At 43.6% G+C, this 24486-nt stretch overlaps 1 protein-coding gene across 1 annotated transcript in view; it reads right to left on the bottom strand.

Moving 5' to 3' along the window:
• Positions 1-23355, bottom strand: part of APPL2 (adaptor protein, phosphotyrosine interacting with PH domain and leucine zipper 2) — a 31682-nt gene extending 8327 nt beyond the window's left edge. Inside the window, exons 1-9 of the mRNA XM_072358852.1 lie at positions 23155-23355; positions 19382-19480; positions 10429-10488; positions 9890-9961; positions 7816-7903; positions 5812-5853; positions 5634-5692; positions 4527-4673; positions 2296-2378 (exon numbers count right to left, since the gene is read on the bottom strand). Of these exons, the coding sequence (XP_072214953.1) occupies positions 2296-2378; positions 4527-4673; positions 5634-5692; positions 5812-5853; positions 7816-7903; positions 9890-9961; positions 10429-10488; positions 19382-19480; positions 23155-23208 (704 nt within the window). The 5' untranslated portion in view covers positions 23209-23355. The remainder of the gene's footprint in view (positions 1-2295; positions 2379-4526; positions 4674-5633; positions 5693-5811; positions 5854-7815; positions 7904-9889; positions 9962-10428; positions 10489-19381; positions 19481-23154) is intronic.
• Between the last annotated feature and the right edge of the window lie 1131 nt (positions 23356-24486).

Here is a 24486-nt window from a genome sequence, read left to right as displayed (position 1 = left end):
TTCTCCTAGAAGCCATTTCCAGGCATGTGAAGGTGAAGGTGGCAACTGGGAACAGCAAGCACGGATTTACCAAGGGTAAATCATACCTGACCATCCTGACTGCCTGCTGTAATGCGATGTTTAGCCTGGTGGGTAAAAGAACCTCATGAAGTTCAGCAAAGGTGAAGTCCTGTCTGGGATGGAGAAACCCCCATGCAACAGTAAACACCAGGAGGCATCTCCCGGGTAGAAAGATTTCAGCAAAGGACCAAAGGTCCTGCAGCACAAGCCAGTACCATACTCTTACAGTAAAAAAAATGCCAGCTACATCGTGGACTGCATGAGCAATAGTACAGTTAGCAGCTCATTGAAGTCATAATTCCCACCTATCCAGTGGCTTGCGAGCCCCCCATAGGACAACGTGTCTGGTTTTGGTGCGTCAGCATATAAAAGTCAGAAACAAAAGACAGTTAGGAAAGCAGAGCACGTGATGTGAGGAAAGACTGTAGAATTGTTTTCCATCCGTAAGAGATGAAGATGAAGAGGAGCTAGATTAATAACCTAGCAGGCAAGAATAAAGCAGATGGAGACGGATGGAAGCAGGTGGAAAGCAGCCCTTCTTGGAGTGTGCAGTGATAGATGAAAGACATAGTTTATCCTTTCTAACATGTTGTGACACTACTAGCAGTATTTACTATATCGATTAACATACTTCTAAATACGAAGAGTCAGTTTCACAGTCAGCTTAAACAGATGCAAGGCTACATCAGTGCTGAAATTCTGTAACGGCGCAGTGATTCTCCTCAGCTTGTTCCATAGGAAAACAAATCTTACAAAAAGCTTTCAGCTCGATTAGCAAGCAGGGCTGACTCACTGAGGCCTTGTGATCCCCAGCACAAAAGGAGGAAAGGAGTGGGCAGCACGTTTTTCAGTGGCTGCATAACCTTTAGTAATGAAACCGTGTCCTGTGTCAGTAAGTGCTTAGCTGCAGTGTCATTCATGATTCTGCGAGCTTCTCTTTGGGGTTTTCCAAAGATGTCACACAGCTGCACCAGTTACATCTGAGTTGCCCTTTCTGGCTTTGCTGAGTGACAGAAAAACATCAAAACCAGACCAGTAAAGCAGTCTGTTTTTGCTTCCATTCAGTGCTGTGTCCTATCTAGAAGACAAACACGCCAGATTTTTCAACGAGTGCTTATTCTACAGAGATAATCCAGTGGTAAGATCCTCCCTGTGCCTGTAAGTCACAGGCAGTTTGCCTACCCTTAATGAAGGGCGCTACTTCGAGGGAGCTGAAAGCCCGTCCTCCACATGGTGCAAACACTGTGCTGACTGCAGAGGAACTTACCTCAGAATTGAGCTCGGAAAGAGATGTAAATAAGCACAGAGTTATAGGAAATAAATTATTTAGAGAAAGATAGTCTCCTACACAGGGAATTATAGCACTTATAAGAACTGTTCTCAGATTAACAAGTACACATTGTTTAAAATGCCACCAAGTCAGAATAAGCGATGATTTGGACATACTCCAGTATGAAAGGTATGAAGCTATAAAGCAGAGGGTTCTGTGCAGTGTTCCCATCAGTTTAAAATAAACCATGAGTGTTCTCTCTAATATGATTATGTTTTAAGTGTAAAGTTTACAACATTTACAAGGACTTAATTATAATTAATGTCAATCTTCACTAGAACAGAGGAGGACAAAGAGAGGGAACGAAAAAGAAAGGATCTCAAAAGTAGAAGCACAGAAGTGGGGCAGTTTATTGAAATAGGTACTTAAACAAAGCAGGTTAAACTCAGTGAACTGACACAGCCTACGCTGGATGTGACAAGTACTGTCTCTAGAGCAAGGAGCTTTAACTACCTTGTGTAGCTACAACATCAAACACTACAGGTCCTAAATCCTTATTTGGAAGGTTGCTGTAATAATAATCTATGAGAGCAAACGAATATAAATATCTCTAATTCAGAACGCACTTTCAGTTTATTATATTCTCCTAACCCCATTTCAAGCCCAAATGTCATGCTTTTGTGTTCATGAAGAGACACTGCGGTATAAAAAAGCATTTGAATGCTTCCCTGGCTACACTGTAAAAATACTCCTCAGTGCACTGACGGTACTTTCCTTTATGTGAACAAACATCTCCCCCCCACCTTTCCACTTGCTGCCATACCAAAGCATGTTCAACAGTGCAATACGAGCACAGAAGGACACTCCTGTGCTAGAAACAGCAGCACTGTCCATTACACACGAAAGGTTATAGTACTATAACTCAGACTGCAAAGGAACAAAGTGAAACAGAAGTATTATGTCACCTCTGAACCATGTCCGAAACAGAAGTCAAAAAGCTGTCCAGTCTTTTGGAAAACATCTCTGCTCCTTTCTTAAAAAAGTTGATCTGAAAAACATAAAGGGACACTGGAAATCATCTCGGTTCTGGTTTCTCTCAAGTAACAGATTGTGAGGACTGGGTTAACGCTGATCCCGTTATGACTGATACTTTGGGCTGGCAACCAAATAATGGTTACAACAACCGTGTTGCCTTTCTTTGTAGCTTTCTCTTTTGTATCTTTCCATGCTCTCATATGCCCTTTTACACAGGAGCTGACATTTACACCTGCTGACAGGTGTGTTTCCAATGATCTAGCTGAATGACCCCAAAGAGGAAACAGGCAGCCTTCTCCCACACTGACACCGTGCAGAATTGGGTCTGTGGTGTTACAAGCCACTGCATGCAATGTCACCTTATCAACAGGAATGGGACGTGAATCATCCATTAGATTTAGTGGACCGACCTGGAAATCTATAAAGTCAGTCAGGAGAATGATGAAGTGTAGCTGTGCTAGCACACATCTCCAGAGCAATCAGTTCTACAGCTTTACCACGGATTTTGGTCCACTAAAGGAACTAAGAAAAAGCCACAAAGGCCAAGGTGTGCTTTTTACTGAAGAAGCTGCATTCGTTTTACCAATATGGCTCAGCCAGCATTCAACAGCATAGCTGCATGGTTCCATGTAGGCTTTATCTTGGATTCTTGCTCTGGGGCACACTAGAACACAGATATGGCTTGTGGTGTGTGTGTGTGTGTGTGTAATTAGTTTCATCTAAAACTATTCTAGAAAGAAATGCAGGAACTTCAAAACAATTATTTGCTGTTAAGCAGTTTATTTAATGCAACACTGCTGGTGATTCCACTCATTTTCCCTAATTCTGGGTCAAAGGATTCCTCTTACACCCGATTTCTGCAACTATATGCTTGGCCACAGACTCCCTTTACAAAGGAGAGAGAGCTCCCTTCAAGATAGACTCAAGAATGCTTCACCTATTCATTTTAGAAGCCTACTGCAGGAGGGAAGAACACTGCATTCCACTGACAGTAATGAGAGACTGACACGTCCAGTTTAGACTTTGAGGACAGTTTTCAGTCAGATAAATCCTGTACATCAGCCACTACTTCTAAAAATTCCCTACGTTCTGCTCTTTCTTTGGAAATGTGAAGTATTTGCCACAGGTTTTGAATAATTAATAAAGACACTATACAGTTTAAAAGCTGAAGGGTGCCTTTCCCGTGACGACCTGAGAGTTTCCTGCACAAAGCATTGAGATACGGCAGTTTTACCAGATAAAGGAAGCTGTTTGGCTTCCACAAAAGGGAAACCGGTGCAGTTCTTTTGCTCAGGATAAGCAATTATAAAAGAAAGAAGCACTATCAACTCCCATGGTGGGATAAGGTCTTTAATGAGAATTCAGTCACTATTTTATACGGAGCACATTATCAGCAAAAAACAGAGGACAGTGGATATGACGATCCACACTGCCATCTCAAACAGACCACTGCACCCATTTCTATTCTTTTCCCAGCCCAGCTCTCATTTTTCCCCTCACTTTCTTTCATCAGTTTCAAAGCACAGCAGATACCTAAGATGGGCCAGTAATGAGAATCAAGCGCTGTTGAAAGCACTGGTTTATTAATCCTCCTAACATCCCGGAGAGTCAAATTAGCAGTATTACCCCCTCACCTCACAGATTTGAGAAATGGGTGTTCAGCCATTACAACAAATTGCTGGCAGAACGAAGACTAGACACAGGATTTCCCAGCCTTATGCTCAATCCACCCTACTGTTCTGTTCTTCTAGTTCTCCAGTGCATGCTCTGTTCCTTGTGGTGCGCACTCCTCATCAGTATGCTGAGCATTACGTGCCAGGAGGGGAAGTGCTACATGGGAGAGTTTCTGCAGACAGTGAGTAAACAGTAGAAGAAAATGCTGTTGTCCTGAAAACTTAGCTGTGAAAGGATTAACCCCAGGCTGATTTTGCATATAAGTGTACAGCACGTTTTTTCCCCTCTACTGGTATCTCTCTTCAATACCTAAGCACTGAACTACCCATCACAAATGTAAACAGCTGTTAAAACCTAGGCACGCTGAATAAAGTTTGGGGTTAATTTTCTCTGTTTTCATTTGCCAGTTCTCATAAACTGACCAATCCAGAGCTGCAGTGTTTTATTTTTCCCGGGAGAGGCCTAGCTGTAGTTTTACCGTCCATACCTGTCCTCGGGTATATCCTAGCATGGGTTCCATCATTGCCACTCTCTTCCTGTACTGCAGAGCATTCAGGGCACAGTAATACTGCAGAGATGAAAGATGCTGCTTTCTCCTTGCGTTCGCCACTTCTTTTGCCACTTCTGCCTTATGCTAAATAAAAATTGGCAAGTAGGTTGACAAATTGTTACTGTGCATAAGGATACATTTACTGATTAGTTTCGAGTTCGCTTTAGACAAGATTCATTACAGAACTTCTAACATTACAGAACTTAACACGAAGGATGAGAAACTAACAAAGGAAATCCAAAACCCAAACCAACTTCAAGCCCTGCCCTGTAAAAATACTTAAGCATTTGGGCAGTGCCTGTGGTTATTAACTACAAAACTACCACAACTAATATTCTGGATCTGATCTCAGTGCAAGAGATTCGTTTGCAGCTGAGATCACAACACAAAGCCTCCAAGCGCAGAACACAGAGATGAATAATTCATCCTAATGCTGTATCACATTCTGTTCTGCAACGCACGCCCTTTGAAGGACCATCCTGTAGAACTGAAGCCCTCCCAGCACAGGGCCATCATACATTTCTGGCATACAGAGGCATTATTTGGGAACAGTGGTCCAGCGGGCAAGGAAAGAAGAAACGTAGAGCAACCCCACCAACACAGTTTGGTGTGCCATAAGTGACAACTTACAGGCAGATGTAGAAGAATGGAATGCTTTATAAACAGCAGACACAAGGCTTTGAGACACGCTTTGAAATGAATTGTACCCAGTGATGCAGCATCACCATGTTGGCTGTAAAACAGTAGGCCTATACAAGTCTATTTATAGCCACTGGGCCATTTGCCTCCATCTGAAGAGATCCTCTGGACCACAAGGGCTGTAACTCAGCAACACTTGCCTAGCTTGGAGAAACAGGTATAACTGCTGAATTCATGTCTGAAAGCTTTGTGTCTGCTTAGAAAACAGATCAGCACTACTCCTGAGCTACTGTGAATTTAACTGGTGAACTCTCCAAAGTTCACAAGCTTATCTAAGGATTAGCTACAGCGACGAAGACAGTGTGGCTGATGAAAGCTTTTCCTTTTCCCTTTCACGTTCTTTACCTTTTCATTTTCTTTCCTTTTCGGTAACCTGCTATACTTTGCCATGGACACGTCATGTTCTGTAGACAAGGAATATTATTTTTTTTAGACATGGGATGTGTGTGCGCATAGATTAAAAATGTCTTCTGTGATACAACAGCTGCATATCATTAGAAAGAAACAAAACTAGGAAACATACCAGTGCTGGCAAGGCCAAATAGATCCTTCAACGTGCTTACTTCTGAAAAAGAGAAATCGAATATTCAGAGTAAAAACTGCTGTAAGCACTGGGTTCAGCTGAGATCACTGATGGCACGCTTAATGCCTGTCATTCCAATCCTTTCAAAGCAGAGTGTCACGCCTGTCTTCATAATTATATCATAGCAGATCAGTCGCAAGACAAACAGGCAGGCAGGCAGACAGGAAAATAAGAGTTGAGTTAGTTTACTTGATAGATGAAGTATCACCGTGAAAAGGATTCCTCATCTGTCAGTGTAGTTTACCCTAAGAACACCACTTCACTATGCTTGCTATCACAAAAAGCCCATTTCTATCGTCAGTTCTGAACATCCTGACAAAGTTAATGTGATATCAAGAGATTTAACAAAGTCCCAGTGACACACGGTCTAAGCCCCATCCATGTATGTAATCTTCTCCATCAACGTGGAACTTCTTTTGCTACTCTCTGTGAAAAGAAATAGTTATCCGGTATATCTGATTGCCAGCTATGATGTTGATGTGACAAATGCTGTCCACCAGTTTCTCAGGCAGGTAGAAGAGATACCAGACAGGTGACTCAGCATTGAAAAGCACGGGGTACAAACTGCTCTCAGTGCTCATATCAGTGCACACTGTAACTGGCAGACTCCTTCTCAAAAGGCTACAAAGCGAGCAAGTTCATAAGACCTGCCATTATGCAACTGTGAAAAGAAAAACGGTACAACTGTAGGATGTCGTCACGGTCTCTGATTATTTGTAACGACCTACTCATAAATCAGCTTCATGCCAGCTTTGTCTTCCCAGAACACTTCCACATGATTCTAATGTAGAATTACTAACAAAAGTGTTGCCCTACAGATTGTGAAAAAGGTGACCGGACGGACAGGTAGAATGAATAGGATTTTGACATCTAGGGAAAATAAATAAACTTCCATTATTTCTTATGAAGCAGCTGAGGCTTTGGTTTCTGTCTTTCCTGCCTCCTTTTATGAACAAGGAACAAAATCCCTGCAGATGGGAAATGATTCACTGTATCAGTGAAGCCACATTAAGGAGGTGTTACAGCCTTTATAAAGCCAACACCTTCCCATCCAAATATACTGCTACGTATTCTTGACACTATACTGTGAGCAACATATTCATTTTTATAACCACCTTGATGTCTCTGCAGTTTCAAATGAGATCCTATGGTATAAGAAAACTAAACTACTCACTATCTCGCTGCAGGGTTTGGGTTGTTTTTGTCTCCCATATATATACTGTCTGTAAGAAGTATATAAGCAGGAGAGTAAATTTAGCATGAGAAATGGTTGTTTTTCCTTTAATTCTGCAGTAAGAACTCACGTTTCTGCTGCATGAGTAGGTTAGTGTGTCCTTGATCTTGACCTTGAAAGCATTTGTTTCTTGAAATTACACCCAGTGTTTGCAATATTGCTTTGCTGTTTAAGTACGGAGTTTCCAAGTTTATGCAATTGAGCAACTTGGAACTACCTGCGTATGGAAGGGACGTAAAGGGGACTTACTGATTACAAGGGAGGGGATATATTATACTGTGAAGTTAGGGAAGTATTCCTGCTTGTCCTTTTCAAACAATCCCAAACTTCTGCAGAGGGATTGATGTTGTTTGCAAGCCACATTCACTGCTAATTTCCCTGTTTTAGGCAACTAAATCGTCCCTGGCTTCAATGAAAGTACGCTCGTGTAAAAGTGCAGTGACACAACAAGGAACAAAGTTGTATATTTCCAAACTTAACCCATCCAGGGTATAATGTATATGTGGTGAAATTGCACTGTTTACATCTGAGAGAAAGTGTTTGTCAATGCAATTCTACAGCGAGGAAAAGAAATAGAAACAAAAAACCCCCACAACTTTATCGTGGGTTATCAGAAGAACAAATTCTTACATGGGACTATACCTCAGCTTATTACAACATAAGCAAGAAGGAATACCAAGAGGAAAACTAAAATTGACAATACAACTTACCTGTGAGATCCTTCTCCCGAAACTGTACTATTGGGAGGATCATTGTATCTGCAAGCTGCTTCGCCAGTTCGGAATGGAGAACATTGAGCTAAAAGAGAGAACAGAGGGATGCTCTAAGACACGACGCAATTAAAAACAATAACACACACTGTCTGTCACTGAACTCTCCGCAACCACTGTTGATATAGGCTATAACATACATTTGTTAACTTTAATAGCAAGCAATCAAAAGTTCTTAGCAAACCTTTCCTCAAGAAAAATTACATAAAGTTTTCTGGTGGATTTATATTTCCACCATTTGGGATCAGAAACATCGCAGCAAGACTGCCAAGTGTCACTACAGTTCACAGAACCACAGAGTTGTTTAGTTTGGAGGGATCTCTTGATTTCATCTGCTCAAGTAGGGTCAGCCAGAGTAGGCTGTCCAGGCCCGTGTCCAATCAGGTTTTGAGTAACTTCACAGATGAACATCTCTGTACTACTAATTGTTCTGGCCTCATCCAAGCCTTCTCCAAGGCATTAAAAATCCACAAGCAGCAAACATCAAGTGGTTTCTTGAAATTCTGCTGTTGGGCCTTTATACTGGTCACTTGGAAATTCATGTCAAACACATCTTAACACTACCTAAAGAAAATCAAGTGCTGATCAAGTCAGTAGTAAAATGATGCTCGTGGCTACAGACCAGTACTTCAGTGCTTAAAGCACAATTTTGAGAGACCGATGGGGGTTTTGCTCCTGGTTAATTCCCGCCTACTGCTTTTTAGAGATCCAAGAACCGTCCAGTTCCCACAGCAACTGTGTTAGAGCAGTTCACCATTAATTCTAGTCATTAACCAAGTAACCATTCACACGTAATCTGCCTTACCCAACCAGTTTTTGTTAATCTCTATAGCACAGAGTTACAGTTCCACTTCTATGACCGCAATCTCTCTCTATTTACGAGGCACACAATCAAAAGGAGCAATATTCAACATTCATAGCATTTTCCTGTTATTTCTTTTATGTGTCTCTAAAGTTCAGCAGACAAAGATGTATTTTAAAGCATGTTTGACATCGTTTAGGATGAAGGAGAGGCTCTTGTGTTAGCAATGGCATGCTGAATCTTAAATGGGTTGTGACAATTATCAATCACACTGCTAGAGTATCTAATATGGGATTATGCCATACACGGACATGATAATCCTAGCACTTGCTCACAGTATCTTTCTGAAGGCCTCCAAGTGGATTAGGAAGGAAAGGATGAAGTCAGCTTTTCTCACCTGACAATACAGAACTTAACGAGGGCAACTCAACACCTGTACACAGGACAACTGGAACAAAGGCATAAGGGATAGCTATCACACATAAAAGGAGACTGAGGAACGAGAAGGCTCCTGTGAGGGAAAATGTGACTGAAAGAACCGAGCAGCAAGGTTCTCTGGTTTCATCTCACAAAGGGAACAGGTCTCTCTCTCTTATCTAGGAAGAAAAAAGTTGCAGTTTTCTAACTGCTCGTACTTCACAAAGATAAATACAAGACTTGTAGCAGTAAATGATCCTTTCAGCTGTCTTCTGAGAGCACACATGCAGCAGAAGGCTAAGGGCAAACTTCACCCTTAAGATCCTTCTCATTGTATCACCAAGAGTAATCCATGGGATAAGCGCAGCGCTTCACATTATTAACTGTCCTGCATCCATCTGTGGGGGGATCTGGCTCCAACTGAAGCATTTAAAGCTTGAAAAAGTACATGCCATTTTTAAATCGAATGAAATTAAAAATGTTCCCAGTCAATTTGAAACATGTCCTTCTTCAGGCTCTTTTCTGATTCCCCTGTTTAGTAAGCTGAGATTTGCTTTGAGTGTAGCACTTGAGAGGAAGCCACAGATCCAGCTCTGGTACTTTGCAGAGCTAAAGACATCATTAGCAAAGGGCAGTACTACTTCTTTCCACCTCTGTTTAAACGACTCTGTAAAACCCAGGCACAATCTAAGCTTCAGTGGGAAGGTTCAGAAGCCAAAAAGAAAAGAGCACAAGAAATAACCCTCCAATGTTCCATTACCATCATAATAATAGAATACTGGCAGTTCAAATTACCTCATCCACAACTTTGGAAAAGTAATGAAGGGTGGATATCACTTCTTCATCTCCTTTTCCTAGGGCAAAATGCTGCAAACAGAAACATGCCTTTGGTGAGTATCAACACAGCTGACACAAGAAGTTCTTTACTACACAGGTCAAAAATGGGTCTACAGTAAAACTAAATGAAAAAACAGCAACTCCTTAATACAAGTTCTTTATTCTCTGTTTCTCCTGTTCAAAATTAATAGATTTGAGACAACATGCAACAAATGCTTATTAGGCTCCTGTTAGAGACATACCGCAGGAACCAATTAGCTTGCATCTTCATAAATTCATTAACTAATAATTTGCACTGGTTTTGTTTCTTTCTTTTATATCTTAAGATGCTGAGAAGTGACCTAACAACTTCTTTGAACGTCTCGGAGCATTTTGCAAAACCCTGCACGTGAAATCAAGTAAATCCAATGGGCTAAGCACTTTTGGAAAGAATGCTTTTAGAACAGGCTTCTCTGCAGGTGCTGAAGGGTAAACCACAGGTGAGATGTTGAACATACCTGCTTTTCGTAGGCAAGGAGCTGCTTCGAAAGCTGCTGTGTGGCAAGACACATTTCATTCTACAAACAAAAGTTACACATTAATAGAAGTACTTGAAAGTCTTTAGCCCTGCTGTTAATACTATTCCTTGACAGAATCCGCAACCACTTACACTAACGTTCAGTTGTACATGAACAAACATTCAAAATGCTTGCATAGAAAAGCAGTAATGATAACAAACTTCAGACATTAAAACCACAGCTTCTTTAAGTTTAGCCTCCTTGAATAGAGGTGAAATTTGCTGGGATTTTTTTTCTTCCAAGACAGATTCAGAACAACTTCAATCGGCCTACGAATGTTTCACATTGGTTAATCATCTTTCCCCCAAATCTACAGGAATAAGGAGAACCAGTAGGTGTGCCCTTATATAATGTATTCCTGCTTAGGGAATATTCTACAATTTAACTAAACTGCCCTAAGTTGACACAGGACTACAAAAGAGTGCATAATTCTGTATTCTTACAGCTGAACTCATTGAAAGTATACACACCCTTAAGGGTGAGACAAAGCAAGACTTGGAGGGAGGCTGTATAATTTTGCTTGAACTAGCTGGAAAAAAAATAAAGAAAAGCATTTGGATGTGTCAATTTCTAATTAATGTATTCACAACGCTAGCATATCAACTGCTGTTGCCCTGATTTGTTAGCAATGACTTAAAACCGAGAAAGTAAAATGGAGCATGGGGAACCGAGTTCTGCTTTAAACCTTGACAGATCCTTCTCTTCCTTGGTAAAATACAAAACTCAGCACTTTTCATTTAAAACTTTACATATTTGGAGGTGGAAATAAAAGGTGTTCAGGCCACAGAGAGCTTGTAAAACTCATGGCAATCTCTGAACTGCTTTAACAACGTCATGCTGGGGCTGGTACAGAAAATGATTCAAACTAGGACAGAGTTTGTGTGTTCCCTCCCTGTGTCCCTCTGAGCAAGCAGAGTTGGCCATCTGGGCCAGAAATTCTGAAGCAGCCTTTACTTTGGCCTCATGCCACCTCTGACATACTGCTCTACAGCCTGTTGTGCCTGCACCGCTGTGGCACACCGCAAAGGAGGGTTAATGCAGACAGCAGGGCTCATCCCAATCGTTCAGCCAGGCTAAGGTGTGCACAAGAACACAGAAAGAAAAAAGAGGCATTACCACAACCCCGGGTAACAGCAGCTGTATGTGAAGAGCTGCAGTGTGAATGCATAGCAGAAAAAGCATGAGCTAACTCTGACCTTCTTAATACACTGCGGTGGCAACACTCAGAGGAGGCTGAAGATGTCAGAGCAGAGGCCTTCCAAGTCACAAACAAAGGCCCTGAGCTGGAGTTAATCTGGGTCCAAACTTGGATCACGTGCACCTCATGACTATTCTCACCATTCTCACAACAGTGGGTTAGTCTTGTTTCTTGTCTCAGACCAGTCACTACACTTTCATCAAGCAGTAGTACTCAGGATTCATGCAAGATGTGCAGGTTGATTACACAGACTGTAGAGTTTCTAACACGAAAAGGCTTTACACAACTACTTGGCACGAAAGTATTTCCGAAGCTGGTGGATGGATAAGGATGTTGTGACTTAATAAGTTAACCAACCTTGTTAAGAGCTCAGGGGAGGATGGGAATAAGCCTTAACTACCCATCTGCAGGCAGCACAACACTGTGCTGAGACTCTGCCACCTGCAGAGTGGGAGCTGGCTGGCAAGCAAGGACTTGATGACAGGAGGAGGCTCTCTCGGTATGGACTGATGACATGAAAAGGGTGTGCTTGTTTGCGTGCGTGTGGCTGGAGCCCAAAGATGAATTTAAGACTACAGAAAGCAGCGGAGTTTCTCAGGCCTGGGATCTTTGCCATGAATACAACCTCAAAGCCGAGTAAGAACTGTAAGAACAGCAAGTCCTCACACTGCAACGTGGTTGCTGTGTGCTACTTTTGTAGTTGGATTCATGTCAGAAATCTTTTGAAATCATCTGAATTTAGAAATATGCTTCTTCTTTCCCTTTTCTTTCCCCACAGAAAGTCAGGCTGACTGCGGGACAACCATTCCACGTGTTATTCTGCCACATATTACTCCTGCCCCATTGATGCCAGCAGGACACATTTCTGATAGCTCTCATTGGATTGATTCTTTGTGTCAAAACACCACCAACCCTTTACTCAATCCTGCCCACACAGAGGAGGGAATCCCAGGTCCCGCCTCCCATTTCCCAACCACGCCAGACTTTGCAGAGGTGCTTTCATCACATCACACACACACACACACACACCACAAACACTTGTAAAACAATTAAGCCAGTGAAATTAAACGCAATCACATTGCATAAGGAACAGGAAGAAGGCAAACTGCTCTGCTGACCTAGTGGTAATACTGCATTGCTAAACACACTAATCTGGGAAAGTTTGGTTAATCCTCCTCCATTTGTTCCTAATCAGCCTTCTCCTCCCCCCCAGACTCCCACTACTAATCAGTCTCGAGACTTAAAAGCTATTTGCATTTCTTCAGTTGGCAGATCCACTGAATCCAGGGAAATCATTTGAATAGGTTTCACCCTAGTTCCTAAACATTTTGCCATAGGATACAGCAACGTTCACTTCCTTTATCCTGAAGTGACTGAAATTCAGCAGACCACAGCAAATGAAAAGCTATTGCCCAGTCCCAGCTGCCTACTCAACATCTCTTCCACACTGATCATCAAGCAGTGCTGGAGTGGGAGAGCTATCGACAAGGTAATACTCTCAGGCAGAAACATAACAAAGACCTCAACAGAAATCCAGATTCACTAACATCAGTTTGCATTGGTAAGGTCGTGGGAGTGCTGTCTTGAACCCAGCATCAATCTAACACAAGCGGAAAACCAACAGATTCAACACCATTCCGTTCAGTTCTTGGGTCACTTCAAGTGCCTCATATTGCCTTCCAACAAGTCACGCCCAATTGCTGGTGCCTGATCTAGTGCCAGAGTAAAGGCATGTGATTTTCTGGGTTGGTTCCTCTCTCTTCTTTATCACCTTTATTCACTTTATTCACTGTTACTATCAAAGAGAGCATGATTTTTCTGTTACGCATCAGTAATAGATCTCCACTGCATTAACCATTTATCTGTGAGACATTCAGTCACTTTTCAGAATCTCTTTCTTCTATTTTCCCCAAATAAACCCTGAAAACCAATACATTCAAGCCAGACAACTGTCTGCAGAGTGTCTTCCAGCAGATTTCAGATTTGAGGTCACGTAAAGGATTAGGTTGAGCTATAAATTAACTTCTAAAGACAGGGAGCTCTTCCATCACGTCTACTTCCAATCCCGATCCTTTCTGCAAAGCTACTTTCCTATGCCAGCTAAAGCTGGCATTTTTAAAACTCTGCAAGTAACCAGCACACAGAACTGCCAAGCGCTCCTTTATGTAAGCAAGATAATGGAGAAGGTGTTTATTCATGCAGCCTACTATACAGAATGAAACAATGTTTGGCTTCCATTTGGCGTTACGTCTGATAAATTAGAAAAGAAACAGTGAAGTGGTAGAAGGAGGAGGTGCAGGAGGCAGCTGCAGTCCTCGCATCCTTCCAGAAGCAGGGAGCACATTTACCTTCTGGGTCTTGATATGACTGCCTTGTGCATCTCTGTCTACAAGCACATGTTACCTGCCTACAAAGTACACTTCTCCAGCAGCCTGGTATACATTACAGCCCTACACATTTAGGTTTCCATATTAAATGGCTTGGAAACTTGAACCCAGGGCTGAATGAAGCCAAAGCCTGACCAGCGCACTCAGGCTGCCCAGCATGTTACAAGATCAGGCAAAAATACAGTTTTCTCTGCAGCTGAGTCACAGCGTGGCATTCAGTCCTCACAAATATGAACGACTCAGCAAAGGATCATCTAACAGCTGCAAAAAAGAAAGGCGCTAGTCAAAACTGTGCTGTAAAACAGCAGAAGCAGCTACCATAGGATGTCTAGTTAATATGGAAAGGATCTCTTTTCAGTGTCCTGCAAAGTAACTACTGTTGGCAGAGCATCTATGTACGATGCTTCCTTAGAGCACTCAGATCTCCAGATCCTGCTTAGTTCAGTGCTGGCTTGTTTTCAAGCATGGTGTCAACTCAAACTTCAACATAAGCATTAAAAGAAACTCCCAGGGCTTAGTAAACACATTAGTTCTCATGTGATAACACTCTGTTTACCTGTCAGCAGCATATGGTGAATAGACCTCACGGTGCAAACCCACTGCGAATACAGACCAATAATATGATACACAGTATTTCACAGAAGTCACTTCTGAAGGTATTGTTTTTCAGTGTTTGTCTAATCTGACACTCTGTTGAAACTTCTGGGTGAAACTGAAATGCTAACAAAGTTTATTGTTTCAAAAGACTTTCCAGGCAGCACAGCTTTTCCATCGGCCGTGGATTTAAAGCAATTAAAAGAAGGAAGAAACATTGTTTACTCATTATTTTGGCACGAACTAATTAAAGAAATCAGAACCGTTGGGGTTAGCTGTGCGACATAACAAACCTCAAAATCCATACAGGTTCTAGAGAACTTGACATCATCTACTGATTACAGCCTGATAGATGCTGATTTACAGTCAGTATACAGGATGATGAAACAAGGAGCACCGTCAAAAAACAAAGCCTCATGAATTTGGGCAGAGAAATGACACTGTTATAGCACTACTTCAACTAGCCCTGGACTAGTCATCCTACTACCTACTAAAGCACTGCACACAAACCAAGACTATTTCCTAACTGCTGAGAGTCTCCCTGAAGGTCTGGCCATCAAGAGGCAGCCAGCCCCAGAGCACCTTGCTGCCTTACCCGTGTGACTGCCATCACAAGGGAAATGCTCACAGAGACATTGAACCCAATTCTTCCTCACATCCCCACACTGTTCTTCTTCTGGGTATACTGCTAAAGGCAATGTGGGCCTTGTGCCACCACTGTTTTCAGTACCTAGACAGATCTGTCAGAAATAATGAGATGAAACCTCTTTCCAAGGACAAAACAGTCTGTCTCATTTTCCTCTAATTTGCTTAACTGTTTATTGCTTCTAATTGTCAGTAGAGACACAACAGTCTCTGGAGTTTCTAAATGGCATTTTGTTTCATCAAGCAAAGATCACACGTTTCTGCATGATGATGAAAAACCAGAGATGATGGCAAAGCTCTGACAATAAATCCTATGGCAGCAGGAAGACAGGAATGTGAGCTGCTCACCACCACCACGAAAGCCTCAGCACGCAACTTCAAGAAGCAAAGTTTTCTACTAATCCCTGCTAGCTGCATCACCTGCTGCTCAGGTAACACAGTGAGCAGAGCAATCAGCACAGCACTAATAGAAACAAGAAGCAGTAATGCTGTAGTATGCAGTGCTGTGTAATGCAACACAGAGGTTTGCTTGCAATGATGAAGAACAAACTCCGTAAGGAACACTTCTTCTGTGTGACCATCCACGTGACAGACTATTTCGGGGGTTCCACTGGAGAAAAGAACCACAGCAGGAAGCACAATAAGGTTTATTTGAAGAAGATATAAAAGTACTTCTCAATATTTACACACGTGGGTTTGCCAGGTCTGAACCTCGCTCCTTGAGCACAGCTCACGCATTCGGTCCCTGTGACCTTCTTCTGAACACAGCAGTCACACATGGCACCTGCTCTGCAGGCAAAATGAAGTTCTGCTGGAATACAGATTGTTCTGAAAAGCGAGATCTCCAGCACCCAGCAGGATTCGGTAACTCAAGGTTAAAAATGTAGGGATTAATAAAAGAAATAAGAAGCCCTCAAAAAAGATTCCTACTTTCCAAGTGTTTGTAAAAACCTCTAGGTAAGGACTTCTATCTGTCTCATGTTCCTTTTGAATGCATTGATCCAAGCACTTAGAGCAGCTCTTGCCGTCAGTTTGCAAACTTACTGTGACAATGCACACAAAGCAGCGTTCTGGGACAAATATCTGCGTATATCCACATGGGTAATTAACAGCTTCCAGTTGGTACTGACAGCAAGTCCCCTGAGACCCTGCAGAGCGTCCATCAAGAACCGCTAACTATTGTTATTGGATCGCGAGCGGTAGTGGTTTGAATTACACGGCAAGCCAAGTTTTCATCACAAAGAAGCACCAATGTTCTAGTGAATGTCTCCAGGGAAAGTTGAAAACATGGCTGAGATAAATCTGGGAGATCTTATAGTTTAGAACACAGTCAAAAAGAAAAAGATTTACAATGTTAAAACCGTCGTAACTGTTTTCAGGGGGCATAAACTCCGATTTCTCAGTACTGTGGATGGGTACAACCCACTTGTGTTTTGTCTAACTGCCGCAACTGTGATCGCAGCCATTTTTATGGCTGCGCAAGCAGAACTCTTATCACTGCTTCAGAGAAGGTCAGTCCCTGTGATTCCTATTATACAGATAAGGAAGTAAGAGATTGAAAGGCAGCCACTCTGCAAAGACAAAGCAGTCGGGAAAATAAACAAAAGCAAATTCAGAATCTGTCTCCTCACTACTCTCAACTTGTACACTCTCTCCACTAAATCTCTCCCTCTCAACCCCGAAGGGTGCTGGGAACACATCCCGACAGGCAGCTAGTGAGGCCCAGATACTTGGTCTCCTAACAAAAGCAGAAGGAAAAAGTGATTTTCCCTAAAGCTGTGATTAAGCAGAAAAGAAATATCGTACACAGATATTTCTTAGCCTCCCACTCGCGTTTTGTGGCCAATTCGGTATCATATTTCTCCTTCTGATGCAAATGCAATCATAACATTTTGTAGTAAAGGGTGCGCATCTCCAAAACTGAATGTGAATTCAATCTGAAAGCGTGTATTCTTTGGAAATATTCAGAAACAGCTCCTTTAAAGGAAAGCTTTGCCACTTGCAAAGCTTGGTTAAATTAGTCAGAAATCAGCGTTATCCTACACAGCACCAGCAATGTGGAGTTAACCACAGCATATGGCTGAATTAATTATTCTCCTTCATTTTTATTTAAAAGTCAGAACTTTATCCCAACAGTAGCATAATCTCATGCCAAAATACCAAGACCTTTTAAAGCAGAGACAGAGGAAAAAAAAAGTTTGGGTTCCCTTTAGCACTTACATAATTAATTTGATCTTTGTCTGCTTGCTTGTTACTGTAATGCCACTTTTTGCAAGTACAGTTTTGTGTCCCAGATACTCAGATCCAAAACGAAGCCACAACACAACATTCTCAAGGAATTAAATGACAACATCACTAGCACTAAAAGCTAAGCAAACAAGCTTGGCCAAGTCTTTATCACAGGCTGCTAAACCTGCATTTTCCTAAGTCAGAAGCAGTGCAGAGAGCCCTCCTGGGCACCCCTACAAAGTTTGACTTTAAACAACACTTGTGTCTCCCACATCTCCAAATGGCATCAGATATCTGTTGAAATATCTCAAGACACACATCTAATATCCATAAGCGAATGAATATTTAGATCAAACAAATACAGGAGCTGTGCAGGAAGAAGTGGCCAAGAAGTGCTAGGAAAATGCAGAGACTCAGTAGTATCACAAAGCACAGATGGGTAAATGCGCTGATATAATGAGAGAGGAAATATGTCCTAACAGTGGGGTAAAAGAAAAAGAGAAGACTAAAAACTGAGATGGAAAGGAAAAGGCAAACAAAAGCAGACAAAGCATTTTCTTGTGAATCATGAGCTAAAGTCACCACTTCCTAAAATGGCATCTGAAAAAGGCATTAGCAGTGGATAGGGACACAGTCCACGAACTCAACACTTAAAAATCAAACCTTATTTACCCTCTGATTTCCTTCTTCCACCCATTTCAATCCTACCTGCTCTTTGGTCTCAGATTTCCAACACTCAACAGGCCCACAAGCTTAAATCTCAGTGCGACAACACCCACCACTGACTCACAGTGTTGATTTTATGCCTCCTCTTGAACTACTGACAATATGCTTTGTTGCTTTCTAAGCATCTGAGCTGTACTTTAAATCTGTGATAACTTTGCATTTGCATAGGATCTAAAACATTAACACGTGGTCTTCAAAGCTGGATCTTCATGATGTAGGCAGCCAGACCGCTCCTTCTTCCAAGTAATAACACCAGTTAGTCCAAAGAGCAGCCCCAGCAGGCAGATGTACACCTGCTCTAGTTTTACAGCTGAATTAGCGCTGATGAGCATTAGGCACTCAGCCTCCTAGTACAAAGTACTGTCATTTTCCTCATCCTTCCACATTCTCTGCATCACTGCTTTAAGAAGAGGAAAAGCATTGTTTCTAAGGAGTTCAGGCACCCAACTTACATGAATGCTTGCACATGAGGTACTTGGTATGTCTCTAAAGGTCTAGATATGGTACTCTGAAATGTCTGTCCTACGCACATGGGAACCCTGAGCTTCAGTCACAATCACCCAAGTTTATTTTATTTCTGGAAGCACAAGTTTTACTTGCAAAGGACTCAGTCACCCAGGTTGTGTAAGTGCTTGAAAAAGTGGTCTTCTGCTCCTGTTCTCCTATGTTTCACACTGACTACTTCAGGTACTCACATTCAGTATGACTCAAAGTATACGTTCTCTCTATAATCAGCAGGCACAGAGTTTCTTTAAGATGGTGAGTCACAGCATCAAAGTTAGATGCCCAGGGTCAGTGTGAATATCTGTCGGTGTATTGTGTTTACGTGCAAGCAAGCAATTTTGTAAAGGGTGGCCTTCTAATATACTGTAAAGTAAGGACATACCACAGTTTCTCTTCTCTGAACTGTATGGAGGCAGTCAGAGCAGACTTTTTCATACATTCGACTTTTCCAGGCAACAAAGGGCTGAACTACCAGGTGGGAAACACCCACAACTCTCCTGAAGCTACAAGAGGTGCAGGTATTTGGCACCTTTCATGTAAATCACAGCATCAGAATAGTGACTTATCTTCTGCTGCCCATGTAACAACAGAAAAACAAATGAAAAATTACCTGAGCGCCGTAGACTCGCTGCATTGCCTGAAGCAACTGGTTGGTGTATTCAGTGAGGGTTCCCGCATCTTCCTCGAAGACACTGAGCAAAGAGCGAGTCTTCAAAAAGAGAAGAAAAGCAAACAGTTTTAGTCTCAAGGGAAAATGATTCACAGTTTAAGACTCTGGAAGTAAGTGGTAGCAAAAAGATGGATTAGTCAGAAGCAATCAGCCTCCCACTTTGTATAGCCCTGTTCATTCAGAATTACAAAACATGTAGAAATTAGCCCTTCTGATGGGAGTAGGTAAACTGAGGCAGTAGGAAGCAAAGTGACTGGAAAGCTATGGCCAGCTCCTGACTCCCCAACTCTAGCACTAACTAATAGGCATTCCTTCCAACTTAAGCAGGAATGCAAAAAATCCTGAATATCTGCCTGCTGACTCAGTAATCCAAACCACGTTAAGGACTCTGGGTCAAACACCAGCGCTTGCTCACTTTACTTCCCTAACATCAGACTGCATCACAAGCACTCCTTTCCATTAGGTAATTTACAGAGTATTGTTTACTCTCAGCTGTCTTGAGCAACTCTTAAAGGGCCACCGACAAAGCTAGGGGACATAACCACACCAAACAACTGAGTGCTTGCCTACAACAGCACAAGTACACACACATTCAGAGATACCCCCTACTTTCTCCATTCTGCCAGCTTGGCAACAAATGGAGTGGAAAAAAGAGCATAGCCACAAGTATTATCTTAAAGACATGAATCCCCTTGGCTTCTTTTGGTGGAATAATCAGGAACCGTGAAGTATTTTGCTTCTGAAATGGGAAAGAAAAATATCTCAGAGTAACATTGAGCTCCAGAACACAATATTGCAAAGTCACTAAATGAGACAGAGCCCCTTTAACAAAGTCACAATTCATCCTTAGTCTTAACGTTGGTAAATCCAATGAGTTTGATGCTAACTGGCAATGTCTTCCCATCTGCACAGCTAATTTATACTACTCCAACTAGACTCATCTGCTTACCTGAGGGGCACACATAAACTCCAGTACCTTACTACTAACAGAGCGAGCGCTTTATCCATCCTCCTTTTACATCAGCCTTCCAATATGGCTGAAGTACCCAGGTGCCAATGTGGCAAACTTATTGGAAAGCCTTAAAGTGGTTTTAAGTAGCTCCACCACATTAACAAGAGGTACTTCCCCAAGTTGCTTATTTTTTGCAAATCAAGATTGTGTCGATCCCAAATAACTCAAAATCAGCATCCTCCAAATTAAAAAGCAGTTGCCTGAACCATAGAATCACAGAATGGTTTGGGCTGGAAGGAACCATTAAGACCACCCAATTCCAACCCCCCCCCCCCCCCCCGCTATATGAATGAGATTACATATGACGTTTCTACATCCTGGAAAAGGTTTACAAATCCAACTGTTATTCCCATTCCTAAATCCTACTGAATTTTTGCACATTCAGTTTTTCGGATGTCAGAATATGGGTAAAGCAAAAATAAATAAATAAAAATCTACTTTTGTGTAAGTATTTCCCTTGGTTTTTTTGCATGGCAGCGCAAGTAAATTTCCCTTCTACATTGCGACCAAGCACTTCAGAATTAAGCCATTTCTTAAGGCCATTTTGGGTCAGCACTTGGAGACAAATCAGAACAAAATGCTGTATTGCTGGGGGATGGAAAACCAAGTTTGAGAAAGGTGATGAAGAAATAACAGTGGTCTACTCTTCTCTCTTGCACTAATTTGCACACCTCGTGCACTTTCTAAAACGTGAGGTTATGTCCTCATTTTATTTCCCCTCTGTCAGTGACTGCACGAGGCTGAAGAGAATCAGGTCACTTTATGCATAAGTACGATCACATAAGTTTCTACATAGCAAGCTCTGTGGGAGAGAGACTGTGTCTGCTTCGATTTTGTGGTATCCAGCTCACAGAGGAACCCAACAGAGCTGCGAATGTAAAGTCCACCACTCAAGAAAAAAAAAAACACTAACAGAAATGGGAAAAAAGAAAGATCTGTTTTCCCATATGAAAAACTAATTTTTATCAACAACGGTCCATGGCACAAAGTTAAACAATGCCCATCTCATCCAAAGTTACAGAACTTGAATAAGAAGTGATGACCAACCCAAGCCAAAACAACCTGCAAACAACCAGGTTTATGCACAGCCCAGTATTTCCAGTAATTGGAAAGGATCTGTTAACAGCCTTCAGGTCAGAAGACTAAGACCTCCAAATTCAATATGGTGCTTTGTTCAGCTGCTTTCACTCAGTGTTACATTTTTAATCATCGAAGGAAGCGTTGACTGAAGAGGAAAATGAGTTCACCTACCCTGTGTGTCAAGTTCTTTAGCTCCACAATGCACTGGGGAGGTTGCTATTAAAAACATTAATAACTGCTCATAATAAATCTAGCACACTTTGGTACAGGGTGGAATACTGTACAGTTCAGGTCAGAAGGAACTCTGGAGGCCCTCTGGTCCAACCCCTGCTCAAAGCAGGCATCAGGCTTTTCAATACTGTTCCCAGTTGAGTATTGAAAATACCCAAGCTTTGAGATTCCATGACACATAAGCATTTGACAAAAAGCATTCTTATTGGGGTGGGATTTCACAAAATCACCAGAAAAAGGGTTAAGAGGTGCTCAAGACGAGCCTTAAGACTGGTTAACTCCTGACAGGTGCAAGTCCAATCCTTCCTTCAAATGACTCATGACAGACTCTGTAACACCTTTTAGCCATCTGTTCCACAGTTTGCCTGTTGATTCCTCCTCCTGGCCCATCAGCAGATGAGTTCCAGTTACAATATGGGGATACTTGGGAGCAATACCGAAGCAGAGCCACCCAGCCCTTCTTTCTTCTCCCTTGCTTCACCCACTACTTCTGTATCTCTGCCTGCTTTGCATTTTGACCTCAAGTGTACCTTCCCCACCCATCTGAGAAATTTCCACTCTCCCTTTCCCCTTCTTTCTTCCACCCCTCCTCCCATCCTCCCTTGCCAGCTCCCAAGGCCTCACACCTCCCTGGAACGCCCACCAGCCATCCTGACATGTCATGTTCTCTCCTATGGGTTTTCCACAGTGCTCACGGGACGCTTTTTGCAGTGGGTGCTAGCATGGGAGCACAGAGCTTGCAAAGACTGGGAAGGAAAGAGTGACAACTGCCTGGCCTCCTTTCATGGCCCCATTTAGAATGAGGTCACCTTCAGTAGGATTCAGCCCACTTACCCCCGAGGGAAGCCCCTGTATCTGATGTGCACTCCTTGGGACCCTTCACAAGTTGCGGAGGAGCATGGCCACTGGCAGTCAGATCCACCAGCCTACTTTTGTTGCCTCTTTCCCTCCCGTACCAGGAGGGAGTCAGGGCAACATGCCGTGCCCAAACACACCTCACCTCCAGCACACCCGGGATGGGACAGCGTGAGGGAAAAGCCATGGAGACGAGAAGAGGCGTCGATCCCCGACCTGCCCACAGCAAGCCGCTTCCCCAGCGCCTGCCAGACGCAGACATCACCTGTTTTTCCCTGACAGGTGACCGTCAGGAAGCTAAAGCCTTCCCTCGACGCCACAGGGCTGCCACCAGCTGTAGAGCATCCCTGCTCCCTTCGCACCCACTGGCTAAACCCCCCGGCCCACTTCTCCTTCCACCGGTCGGGAGCCGTCCCCCGGCCCCTGCCGTCCCTCTCTGCCCGGGGACGCCGCTCTCCCCGCTCCATCCCCGCTCCCCGCCCGCCGACCCGCACAGCTTCAGCCGCGCCCCCCGGGCCAGCTCGGCTCCCGCTACCTGCGGGCTGTCCTGCAGAGCTTCTTCCAGGAGGAGCTTGTCGACGGCGGGCATCTTGGCGCTGCGGCGCGGCTGGGTCGCAGGGCGGGCGAGCCCCGGGTTCGGCTGCGGGCGTCGCTCCCCACGGGGGCGGCCGCGGCTGTCCGTCCGTCAGTCCGCAGGCTGCGGGGCACGGCGGCTGGCTGCGCTGGCGGGGCCGGAGCCGCTCACTCCTCCCAGTTCCCGTCTGTGGGAGGAAGCGAGTCACGGGGCAGGGCTGGCAGGGGGTGGCTTCCTGCCGCCATTAACTCCTCGGGGCCCAGCGGGCTGCGTGGAAAGTGGGGCTGGAGCCCCTAGATGGAAGATGCCTCTTCCTCTCCGCCCCAGCTGCCCTGCTTATGGCTCTGTGCCCCACACAGCAAGAAGGAGCTGTGGGCCCTCCCCGTAGCTGAGGGAGATGCACCCTGGCTGCGAGGGAGCAGGACTGCGATGGAAATGAGGGGAAAAGTGCAACCTCTGGTCTACGTTTGTGGGGCTTGAGAGCCTCTGGCAATCTCTGGCCAGTTGCAGTGTGCTTTGGGGTGTCCCCGCTGGGCTCAGGCCATGTACTGACCCTGCAGGCTCTGGGAAGCACCCCAAGTCCTGGGTGACTTTCTGGGTTCAGGGCAGTCTCTGGAGTAGTGTGTCCAGGCCCAGGGCTCCAGCACAAGAAGGATGTGGAGCTCTTGGAGCAGGCCCACAGCAGGGCCGTGAAGATGCTCAGAGGGCTGTGGCACCTGCTCTGTGATGAAACACTGGAGGAGTTGGATTTGTTCAGCCTGGAGAAGAAGTGGCTGCAGGGAGATCTCTTTGGAGCCTTCCAGTACTTGAAGGGCACTTAGAAGCAGGAGCAAGGTGGATGGCGACCCTGCAGGGGAGCAGAGCTCAGTCTTTAAGGTCCCTTCTACCTAAGCTATTCTGTGATTCTACAGCTAAGCCAGGCATGCTTTCAGGCAGTCCTCATCAGGGGTGTTCACATTTCATATTTATGGGCTATTCTGCAAGCAGAATTACAAGGATGCAAAGTGCTTCAGGCGTTTTCAGCTCAGTTTTTATAACAGCCTCAAGTTCCTGACCTGCAGATCAATTAGAATAATAGAATCATTGAATATCCCAAGTTGTAAGGGACCTATAAGGATCATCAAGTCCAGCTCTCACATACTTGCCATCTGTAGCCTTTCATTGTTCCACTGTGGTTCAGGATGAAACTAGAGATAATAAAAACAAAATCCCATTTAAAATAAACCCAGACATTTCTGAAGGGCCTTCCCTATTAAGCAGATTACGCAAACAAAAATACTGGCTGCAAAAAGA

The sequence above is a fragment of the Excalfactoria chinensis genome, chromosome 1, assembly GCF_039878825.1.
Source record: "Excalfactoria chinensis isolate bCotChi1 chromosome 1, bCotChi1.hap2, whole genome shotgun sequence".
NCBI classification, from domain to species: Eukaryota; Metazoa; Chordata; class Aves; order Galliformes; family Phasianidae; genus Excalfactoria; species Excalfactoria chinensis.
The sequence above is the reverse complement of the archived record's forward strand: the minus strand, read 5'-3'. Positions and strand labels throughout refer to the sequence as shown.